Below are 12,366 nucleotides of genomic sequence, written 5' to 3'. Positions count from 1 at the left end.
CATGTCAAGATGATGTTGAATACACTTTGCATGCACTTCCGAAGGACAAGGACTCTGGATTGAATTGATACTGTAAACATCGCCAGTTTTTGACATGCGCTGTAAGCAGTAGACCAATCACAACATACTTGGACATGTGGCCAATCAGAGCAGAATAGGCTCTCAGAACGGACAGGTTTAGAGAAACTGAATCATTTATCAAACCATTTCAGACACTGTGAAAAAGAGGTGATTTGTCAATGTACACTACATTATGGACTTTCGAATTCACTACCACCGTAACTCAGAAACATCGATTCATTCTCTCACACAAATCACAACTCAAAACATATCTGTTTAAAATTGCCTATTTTACTTAAAGTGTTACTTCAGCGATTAGCATATGGCTTTGTATCAGTAGAAACCCTGGAGTATATTCGAATGATCGTGCTCTCCCCATATCCCCCTGAGACGAGAGATTTATGCATTTTATTTCTGGAAAATTTACTCCGGTGACGCAAATATCGTTAATTTGCGTCATCGCAAAAATTTTTGGCCAGAGGTTAAAGACTACAGCCAGCAGAGGGAGCCATTTCCGCATGTTTTTTAACTCGCACATGGCGATTGGGATCGCACTCACAGCTCAGCTAGTAGCCTCAGGAATTCTTGTAAACGGTGTGGCCGGCAAAGTAAAGTAAGTGTTTTAACTTCTCAAATTAATTCCTATTAAAAGTTAAGCTTCCAAAGGCATGAACTGAAACGCGCCAGACTGAACAAGCGCTGAGAACTACTGCCGTGAGCGCGGACGCGTTTACCTCAGCTCTCATCATGAGAGCTCTTACCTTAGCTCATTCACGATGAGTGTAATCTGACTCCTGCTGCGTTTGTGACACTCACTCAGTGGTTAAATCACAAAAATTGAAGATAAACGCTGTGGTGAGAAAGTGATCATTGACAGGGCAATGAAGCATTCTGGGAATTGTTGTCTTTCATCCCCATGAGACAAAAATAAATTTTCTGTCTTTTCTCAGTCTAGAAAGCACCAAATTCAAGAATAATTTCACTTTTCTACTAATGACCCAGTTTAAATACAGATTCATCTTCCCAGCACTGAAGTACCATTAATGTTTGATGTAATGTCGTTTAATCTAACATTCCTTTCAGTTGTTCTTTTTTTAGTTACTTATTTATATTCTTATTTATATCTTTACTGTTTTTAAATGTATTGTATCTTTGTATGGTGTCCTTGAGTGCTGAGAAATGCACCTTTAAATAAAATGTATTATTATGTTAAAATTAAAGTGTTTTTTGACTTTGGATGCATGCAATCCTGTTGTAATAGACCCGCATACAAAATGGGACCGAAACCTGGTGTAATAGGGGCACTTGGAATATAGACACTTATGTTGGTAGTTTGTTGGGCAGCTCTACATGGCCCAATGCCAGATTCTCTCACTGGCAAGAGAAAAGATATACCAGTGTGGGTGCCATGACATTATAGTTTCTCTGAACATGTCAAAGGTCACTTTTGTCAGCTGGCCAATGACTAGCAACCAGTTTGGAAGGTAGTTTCTTGTGCTGAATGATCCAGGTGAATTTCAGTGATTCAGTGATCTGGAAAACTGAACTGAATTTGCTGTTTGCTTATTGAGACTGCAGGCTAATACTATATCAGAACTGTAAAATGTTATTGCGTTTTAATAAACCTAATTTTATTTTGTTGGGTAACTTTTTTGAAAGTAAATTTGTTTAATTCAAAATATAAAATATTTACGCATAGATACGCCATCTTATCCTCACCAAGATTTCAATCATTTAATTAAAAAATGCAGTAAAAACAGTAATATTGTAAAATAATAGTTTACTGTAAAAATTAATTTTTGGTATACCCTATTAGTACTTCATTAGGTTGGTAATTTAACATTATTTCAGTTAATGAAATACGGTTATTTACTGTAAATTTAACTTGAATCTGTAAAATCTAAAATGTTGCTACCGTATTGTTTACGGTAAATTTCTGGCAGCTACCGCAGTTTTTTTTTTTACAGAATAAAAATATATTTTATCCTTGTGATGACAGCTGAATTTTCATTTCCTATATTGACACATCATTTGATGAAGGGTGACTGTAGTAACTTAACCTTAATGTTGACTGTTCACGCCAGAGAAGCCTTAACATTTGATTAAGGGTGCGTTCACACTTGTCATGTTTGGTTCAATTAAAATGAACCCTGGTGCAATTGCTCGGGTAGTGCGGTTCATTTGAACATATGTGAACGCTGCCATCCGAGCCCTGGTGCACACCAAACAAGTGGACCGAGACCACTAAAAAGATTGGTCTCAGTTTGCTTCCAAACGAACTCTGGTGCGGTTCGACTGATATATGAACGCAACACGGACCAAAGACATGTAAACGAACCGAAAACAGGACGTAATGTCACAAGATGCGACGCTAAAAGTCAGCTAATTTTACGACGTGGATCAAACGGTGTACCCAAAATGAGTAACATTAACATTAGAGGGCAAAGGTGGAGCAATGAGGAGGTAAGTGCCTCATCAATATTGGGTCAGACACGCATGTTTTGAAAATGCTAAAAAAACACCCAAAAAGCATACCTGTTTCTTCTCATCAAAGGACTTGTTGTACATTAGTTGGTACAGACGACAGAACTGCCATATCTTTTGCAGCAGATCTTCGTTTCTGCATAGAACGGAGGAAATCCTGGTGCTGTTTTGAATGTATTGAACATTTTATGAGCTCTACATGAGTTCTCAGCTGGTAAAAATAATGCCATATGTAGACGCATAAAATGATTGCGTTTAATCCAGCACACAGTGTTGTTTTGAAGGTTCGGTAGGCAAGCTCCTACGTCATATAAACCGACCAATCAGGTTGTGACAGTCTGTCTCCCTATGCCTTTGGTTCGGTAACTCTAGGTTCGCTGTTAAAAATGCCAGTGTGAACGCTAAGCGGACCAAGATGTTTTGTTTTTGTTTTTTGGTCCGGACCAAACGAACCAAACTCATTAGAACTATACAAGTGTGAACGCACCCTAAAACCACTGATTTTACTTTTTGGCTCTGTTTCTTTATTCCAAGGTTATATTTTCTTTCCCCCTCACCAGGCTTTTAAAAAACATACATTGTGCCAGTGGGTCAGAGTTGGGCTGACCCTGTGCTACATATTAATGGTCTAGTTAGCCCCTGCTGGTAGTCACGTGGCACTTACAAACTTATGGGAAATTTTTCACAAGACAACCTGGTTGGGTTTTGCAAAGAAATGAGAGAATATCACACAGACATGTTGTGGTCCTCTTGGTTTCACTTTTTGGGGGAACTGAGATTTTGTAATTTGGGTGTGCTTTAGAAATTCTTACATCTGAAATTAATATTAATAGTATAAATGTGCAGTATATTAGAAAGAAAAAACTGTAATTGTTTTTGCTGTTACAAGCTCTGACGCTCTGTGAGATCTCATTCATCTATTGAACTGAAGAACAAGTGAACTATAGTCTGGTATACGTGTTTTATAAGCATGTCCTGATTGCTGCATTTTTTGCTTTTTTAACAATTTAAAATAGCATTAACTCATGTTTTATGATGCTGAAAGAGAGAATTATTTATGCCCGTAGGCCTAATTGTGTATTTGCACTTTCCCTTACATGATGCAAAGTGTTTATTAATTGGTTGTGTGCCCAAGTTTTCTTTAACCCATCTTCTTCTGTAATTTATTTAAATGTTTAACCTGTAATTTCTAAAGCCACACACTTGTTTTCCAGAAGAAATCTCTGTCTTGGAAGTATATTCAGTAAATATAATGCATGTTAAAGCATGCTGGCATAAATGCATGTTAAAGCAAGTCATTTGAAAGTGTTGATTTTATACTGTAGTAAAAAAACAGCTAGTTAAAGCATTTATTATCTATTAGTCTATCAGTTTATTTAGTTATGACATTTTATGTGTGCAGCTGAAACATTAACCTTCTGATTTCAGATGGATGGAGGCTTGTCTGGAGGAGCAGCTGCCTCCTACCACAGAACTGGAGAACGGCTTGAGGAATGGTGTCTACCTTGGCAAACTGGCCATGTTCTTTGCCCCGCAGTTGGTGTCAGAGAAGAAGATTTATGACAGGGACCAATCTCGTTATAAGGTACTGATTTTATGATGTTTTACTTTTTTAATAACCTTTTTTAGAAACTCTTTAGCTCAGCAAAAAAATGTTGCATGTTACCCTACATTCACACAGGACACCTTAAAAGTAAAGTTTGTAAGTCACACCTGTTAGTAAATACAGATGTCTGCCCCATACACTGACTGTGTGAATGCTGACAGTATGTCACAGTGCTTTGTCAGGATGTCCCTTTTCCTTAATACAACACAGACATCCTCACATCCTGAATGTCTCATTCCCATGGGAGGAGAAATAGCACAGGGAGAACTGAGATTGAATTGCGCCCACTGATACAGTTGTTTATTTGCACATGCTGTTTGCATTGTTTTAGTGCCCAATTCACTATGCAAATCAGTAATGATGCAAACACACCCAAACAGTACAGCATACAAAGGTGACTTTTTTAGCTTGTTTTAGAGCATTTCGCACCTGGTTAAACTGAATTGTGTGTACATACCATTCAAAAGTTTGGTGTTGGTAAGTTTTTTTTTGTTTTTGTAAGACTTTTATGCTCACCAACGCTGCATTCATTTGAACAAAAATACAGTAAAAACAGCAATGTTTTGAAATATTTTTACAATTTAAATATGTCTTTTATTTTAATACATTTGAAATGCAGTTTATTCTTGCGATGGCAAAGCAATATTTTTAGCATTACATCAGTCTTCAGTGTGATCCTTCAGAAATCATTCTAATATGCTGATTTGCTTCTCAAGAAACATTTAATGCATCCTTGCTGTGTAAAAATATATTTAAAAAAAATCTTACTGACCCCAAACTTTTAAAGGTGCACTATGTAAAAAAAAAATCTGTAAAATATCCTAAAACCACTAGGCTAGTGTTACATATTTTGTTCAATTGAGTACTTACAATATTCCAAATGTTTCCAACTATCGTGAGTAGGGCTGCACGTTTTCAAGTTTTTCATTAACCGTTAACCGAGGCCCTTAGCGGTTAATACTCGGTTAAGCATAGTGTGCATCAGGGTTATTATTTTTAGTTTATTATTTTGACGACTGCCATCTGCGTAGTGAACGCGCCTATAGAGAGAAATGCACATCATGGATTACATAATCAGGGAGTAGCCTATTTCTTTTTGTTTTAAATTGTTAAAATACATTTCAAGCTTTCTTAAGATATATTTCATGTCTGTGAGGCCTACGCTGAGTTTCGTTAAATTAGGATGAGATGCGCTCCAGTTCACGAGCAATGCAAGTGGCCGCGAGGGCGCCTGCATGATTAGGGCATGTAGTAAAATATGCAGCCGAGAATGATTCACACAGCGTTTGACTCGCGCGGCTGAGCCTCTCCCGGCAGAGTTCAAGCATCTGTGGACTCGTCCCTTCAGCTCTCTTCAGCTCTGGCCATCTTGCTTTCAGTCCACGATTAGCTTTTTTGTTTTCTTCATTACAGTTAAAATAACCTCTGCTTTTCTCTAGTCATTCACAAGTTTCTCACTTCAAACTTTCTTTCTTCTGCTCCGTTATGCACAGCGCGCGCGGCTCGCGCTCTGCTTCTGCCCTAATGCAACTTATAGTCCAGTGCGACTTGTTATTTTCCTCTTCATGATGCATTTTTTGACTGATGCGACTCATACTCCGGAGCGACTTATAGCCTGAAAAATGCGGTAAGCACTGCATTGCAATACTTGCATTTTGCCCCGTCACTCTCAATTTTTTAAGTGCTCCCACGCTTTCTTTGCCCGCTTCATTGCCCGCTTAGAAAGCTGGTCATGACTTCTTCTTGTGGATATTACAAATTTCTGGGAGCGCTCTGGCGGTCTCTAGGGGTGCAAAAATATATTACAACTAAATTCAAAGCACGTCATTGACGCCACTTAACCGAGCAAAATGTTTCACTCGGTTACGCAATTTTTAACGGTTAATCGGTTAACCATGGACACCCCTAATCGTGAGCATTTCTATTTTAACCAGTTAATCGGGACATGTTAGGGAGTCGTCCGTTGCATCCTATCTGTTACCCTCGCTTTCTGGTTTTATTTATCAGAAACACTTTAGTCTTACTGCAGTGTGCAACAAGTTTCATAGCAACTGCAGAGCAAACGCACAGAGTAACGTCATAACATAACTTTCAACACACTCAAATGTATCTAATATGATCAACAGAGTTGCTTTACCTCATGCTAATGACCGGAAAAGCGGAAATGGCACTTCATCTTAATAATAATAATAATAATTTGTTTGATTTATATAGCGCTTTTCAAGGCAATCAAAGCGCTTTACATTGAAGGGGGAATCTCCTTAACCACCACCAATGTGCAGCATCCACCTGGATGCTGCGACGACAGCCATATTGCGCCAGAACGCTCACCACACACCAGCTGATTGGTGGAGAGGAGACCGAGTGATGAAGCCAATCAGGATATGGGGATGATTAGGAGGCCATGATGGACAGAGGCCAATGGGCAAATTTGGCCAGGATGCCGGGGTTACACCCCTACTCTTTTTCCGAAGGACATCCTGGGATTTTTAACGACCACAGAGAGACGGGACCTCGGTTTAAAGTCCCACCCGAGAGACGGATCTTATTAACAATCGCTCTTGCGGCCTTGCTCAGCTTCCACAAAACTCACCCCTGCTCTGCCTCATACTACAGTAACGTTAATAACCGCATTCATGATGATATCTGCTCGAGTCCTATCCTGATTCTTTTCCACCGGCTGTGAGGTAAAGATCACTTATCCCAAGATTTTGCCCTCAAACTTGGCGTCATCAAACTACGCCTTTATTCTCAATAGGCGACCTCTAGTGGACGGGTGCCCATTACCTAATTTCTGTTGCACATATTACAAATAAAACAGAAGGAACAGACTCTCAATGTTTCCAGAGCAGCTTTATATATAAAATTCAATTAAAACAATATGTGCAATAATGTGTTTCTAATATATTTATTTATTTTGTTTTCAATTTTTTTCCACAGCACTCAGGACTACTTTTCAGACACACAGATAACACTGTGCAGTGGCTCAGAGCCATGGAGTCCGTTGGTTTGCCCAAGGTGAGGCACAAGTACACACTTATAAAGAAACACTCACTGACGCATATTTGTGCCATCCTCTCTCTTTGAAGATAACAGTGCATTCTTATAAAACATGCATATAAAGGAAAAGCAAGTTGAGTTCAAACTGAACACATTATAAATCAATCAATCAATCAATCAATCAATCAACTGTTGTTATTCCAGAATATTAAAGGGTTAGTTCACCCAAAAATGAAATTGATGTCATTAATGACTCACCCTAATGTCGTTCCACACCTGTCAGACCTCCGTTCATCATCGGAACACAGTTTAAGATATTTTATATTTAGTCCGACAGCGTATCTAAGTTTATGCACACTATACTGTCCATGTCCAGAAAGGGAATAAAAACATCATCAAAGTAGTCCATATGTGACATCAGTCAGTTCATTAGAATATTTTAAAGCATCGAAAATACATTTTGGTCCAAAAATAACAAAACTACGACTTTATTCACCATTGTCTTCTCTTCCGCGTTTGTTTTCAAACCTCAAATAAAGATTCAAATGGTCATGAATCAGCTTATTGATTCATGATTTGGAACTCGTGTCAAACTGCCAAACTGCTAAAATCACGTGACATTGGCGATCCGAATCATGAATCAATAAGCTGATTCATGACCGTTTGAATCTTTATTTGAGGTAAATATATATTTTTTGTCTTTGGGAAGCTGCATTCAAATCAATTTGGCTCAAAAATCTGAGCCACGTGCATGACGCCTCTAAAACTGTGATGCAAAACTGGGTCGTGTGCACGTGTCCAGTCTGTCAGTTTGGATGGAAGGGTGAACAGTTTACATCTACTATTGTTCTAAGATGAATACATAAAGGTTATTATTGTATATTTACTCATGGTTTGACTTGACTTACATTAGCATTGGCCCTTTGTCAATCATGTTTGTCTGAGTTTCTTTCTGTTTCACTCAAAAGAAGCAACACACAAGTTTCATCCAAGTATAAACACTTTATACAAATGGTATGTTTACTTATACTATATGGGCAAAAGTATAATGTATGTGTTGGTTGAAAATTTAATTTCAAAACCATTGACATTATTAGGGAGTTCGACCTCCCTTTGCTGCTACAAGGAAGATTTGAAGTGCTGGCCAGTTCACAGACTCAGTAAATCTTTTCTACATGGATGAGACAAAAAAAAAACCTTCCCAAACTGTTGCAAAAAAGTTGGCAGCACATTTTTTCAAATGTCATTGTGCTGTGCATTACAGTTTTCCTTCATTTGAAAGAAAAGGATAGTTCACCCAAACATGATCATTCTGTAATTATTTACTGACCCTCATGTCGTTACAAACCTTAATCTCTTTCTTTATTCTGTGGAACACAAAAGAAGATATTTTGAAGAACGTTTGGAATCAAGCGTTCTTTAAATTAATGGAGGCCATGATAACATGATGATGGTGAGCAGAAGGTGCATCCCAATTTGTGTACTTATGCACTATTTTATGACGTTTTGTTGTATAAACACTCTGAGACACTTTATGCACGCTACTGTCTCAGTGGAGGGGGAGGGGCATCAGACTCTGATGTAGAATGACAAAATAACCTGAGAAAGTTCACAACTAGAGGGTTGAGTACTTAAGTATGTTGTGTATAAGTGCATAGTGTATTTGGGAAACAAGCAGAATGAAACTATTTTGTTTGAACTATGCCTTTTGGGACCTATTATTTTTTAATTTTATTAAAGGGTGTCCATACTATCGTTCAAAAGTTTGTGTGCGTTAACTTAGTGAAAAGTGTCAGTAAATACTTATTTTATACTTATATTATATATATATTATTCAAAACAATCTAATAAATGCTGTTATTTTGAATTTTCTATACCTCAAAGAATCATAAAACATATTACAGTTTCCACAAAAATAATATTATTTAAATATTAATAATTAAATATTAATATTTAAGGAAACAATTGCATTTTAAAATAGAGAAGTTGTTTTAAATTGTAATATTTCGCAATTTTGCTGTTTTACTAAAATAAATCAATGTATTAAAAAAATCGTACCAACCCCAAACTTTTGAATGGTAGTGTAGAGTACTTTTAGTGTATTATTTCTTTTAAAAAGTAATTTTGCTATTTCTCTTTCAGATATTCTATCCTGAGACCACTGATGTATATGATCGCAAGAATATGCCCAAGGTGATCTACTGCATTCATGCACTAAGGTACTGTAGACCTTCTGGTGTTTCTCTACTCCTCATTCTGTTCTTTCACTCAAGATTTAAAAAGTGTATAAAAGCTGTGGACTGATAAGGTTTGCTTGTTTTATCAGGTTTTATAACCTGAAATTATAAAAATAGCGGTTGCTTTTGTGGTCACGGTTTCTCGATCTTTCAGTTATGACAAAAGGTTTATAGCGCATGTTAGACTGCTGCTTCCTTTTAGCAGCCAATGTCATGGCAGTCTCACCACTGAGAAAAGCAGATATTTTTGTGAAATGGTAAGACTAGGGGGAGCCCGTGGTGAATCTACCCATCAGTCCTGCTGGTAAGCTTCCTGTGTGTCTTAAGTCATTTCCTGTCACAGTTTCCTGACAGTTCCTGTCACTATGCTCCAGAGACAAAACTCCTTTTCTCACTTCTTCTGTTGTGCTGAGCATCCTCAGAGTTTGGATACTACTCTCAGGAAGTCAATGATCTTAGACGTGAACACATCCGTCAAGTTAATGTTTTATGTTTTTATCTGCTTCATGGATAATTCACATTCAGTTTTTATGGCCTGCTAAGGAATGAATGCTCTGAAGTATGAACTCTGAGGTGTGATCCTGCACTGTTATGATATCAGATTCCTGCCCTCCCCTGCAGGAAGTGTATACTCAGAGATTAGCAGAGGTTTCTGTTTCCTGTTTGTCTGCCACTACTGAGCTACATACAATCAGAAAGCGATATTTCGTCTGTCCTACTGTAAATGCCTGCCTTTATAATCAAAGCTCATGAGAATATTGATTAGAAATCCACTCTGTGGGGCGTCCCAGCATTATAAAGAGATTTTGTACACACATGCATGTGAATTGTTATCACTAAGGAGAAGTGTGCTTTCAATTTTCCAAACAGTCAGACTTAGGATTTTCACCTGCTAACAATGAAATGGGCAAATAAATACCATTAACTTACACTGCCATTAAAAAAGTTTGGGGTCAGTAAGATTTTTTTTATTGTAATATTTTTATTTAGCAAGAATGCATTAAAGTGATCAAAAATGACTATTAGGTATTGTTGTCTGTTAGGTTAATGCTAATTTTTAAATATAGAATTTTTTATTAATTGCTTATTCTTTTTATTCATTATAAATTAACCAAAGGTAATTTATACGACTATTTTCTACAAGTACACATTAAATTGATCAAAAGTGACAGTAAATACACTTATAATGCTACAAGAATTATGTTTCAAATAAATGCTATTTTTGAGCTGCATCATACAGACAGGGTGGGCTCTTTCAACTAACCGCAACTCAGAACACCTTAGTTACCACATAGCAACACCCTGTAAAACCACCCAACAGACCCTATAATTGTAAAGGTGAGTTTGCGTGTGAAACATCATTTACATTTTCTCCGAAAAATGCATTTAGCATTCAGTTATTTTATGCTAAGTTATTTATCAGAAAACCAGTGAGTGACTGAGAGTGTAGAAAGCCATTCACGGTGAGTCATTTTAAATAGAAAGCCAGGTAATTCATTGGTATCTTAATGTATGTAAATCATAACTTGTAGTTATTTGGCAGCTAGTGTGAACAGGAGAATGTGTCTAATGAATGACCACAGGAAGTCTTCTTTTATAGTAAATGATTTATAGTGTTTCCTCTCTCTCTCTCTCTCTCTCTCTCTCTCTCTCTCTCTCTCTCTCTCTCTCTCTCTCTCTCTCTCTCTCTCTCTCTCTCTCTCTCTCTCTCTCTCTCTCTCTCTCTCTCTCTCTCTCTCTCTCTCTCTCTCTCTCTCTCTCTCTCTCTCTCTCTCTCTCTCTCTCTCTCTCTCTCTCTCTCTCTCTCTCTCTCTCTCTCTCTCTCTCTCTCGTTTGTGGGTTCCCTGGCTTCCTCCCTTTGCCTTGCATGCACTCTTCCTTCCTGGCCCTGTAGTTAAGTTGCTCAGACTCTGCCCAGAAATACCTCAGACATCATATCACATCAGCATATACTTTGGATTATATAGTTGACATATGTTTATATTTTTTTTTCTCCAAGATCTTTAGTATTTTAGGGTCAAAATACATAATATAATATAAAATATAATACAATCATGCTTATGTATTATTTTATAATATAATTGTATACAAAAAAAATTATTATTGAAAAGAAATGTTTGTCTGCATAGTCCTGCTATCAGTTGGCTCTGAAATATATAATCAAGCTTGTGGTGACACATGAGGTATAGTGGCCTACATCTCTTACACCAGTTAAGCCACTTAACCTTTGGCCCTTCTGTAGTTAGGAGGATAAATTCACACCAGACTGTGTCTATCTCTCTGGCTATTGATTTAAGGGTAAGGGTCAAAGGTTAAGGAAAGCACATTACGTTCATCTCTCATGAATAAATGTTCAGGTGCACACACCACCTTTAATAATTCATTACTCCTCTATTTGTCCTCAGTCCATGGACAGATAAAAGTTTAATGCAGTTTCCAGCATGTGTTGCACACTTACTGCAGGCTATTTCCTGTTCCAGAATTGGCATTGGGACTTAACACAACTATGCACTGACATCTAGGGGAAGAACGTTGTAGCTACATTTGTGATTTGTAATTGTCGGTATTGCAAAGAAATCTTTTGAAATATTTAAAACTTTTTCCAACTGGTTTTGGCTGCAGGGCACAACACAGTATCAAACTGAAAATCAGATTATTCTTGGTTTTCTGTCATTATTTTTGTTCAAATTTTGACAGACACAAGAGTTTGAGTCATAAAATAGAGTTTAATTGTACACATGACCTTTAACTAGGGATGTAACGATACCCTCGTGTCACGAGTCGATACATATCAAAATACTGAACTCACGATTATTGTAATACAACAAGACATGGTTAAAGGTTAACAATAAATGTACTGTTGATTAAAATTAAATTTGGTATTACATTGAGGGTGGAAATGTATAGGCTTAGACTTGGTGCCTGTAACCCAATAAACAGGACAATGATGACACAAGAATAAATTCTGAAGCTGAAAAA

At 37.3% G+C, this 12,366-nt stretch overlaps 1 protein-coding gene across 1 annotated transcript in view; it reads left to right on the top strand.

Annotated features, from left to right (window-relative positions):
- The window catches only part of iqgap2 (IQ motif containing GTPase activating protein 2), a 69,130-nt gene that overhangs the window by 15,329 nt on the left and 41,435 nt on the right, over positions 1-12,366 (top strand). The window contains exons 3-5 of the mRNA XM_067438251.1: positions 3,973-4,129; positions 7,091-7,168; positions 9,293-9,369. Of these exons, the coding sequence (XP_067294352.1) occupies positions 3,973-4,129; positions 7,091-7,168; positions 9,293-9,369 (312 nt within the window). The remainder of the gene's footprint in view (positions 1-3,972; positions 4,130-7,090; positions 7,169-9,292; positions 9,370-12,366) is intronic.

The sequence above is a fragment of the Pseudorasbora parva genome, chromosome 3 (assembly GCF_024679245.1).
Source record: "Pseudorasbora parva isolate DD20220531a chromosome 3, ASM2467924v1, whole genome shotgun sequence".
In the NCBI taxonomy this organism is placed as follows: domain Eukaryota; kingdom Metazoa; phylum Chordata; class Actinopteri; order Cypriniformes; family Gobionidae; genus Pseudorasbora; species Pseudorasbora parva.
Note: the sequence above shows the minus strand (reverse complement) of the source record. Positions and strands in the feature narration are given on the sequence as shown.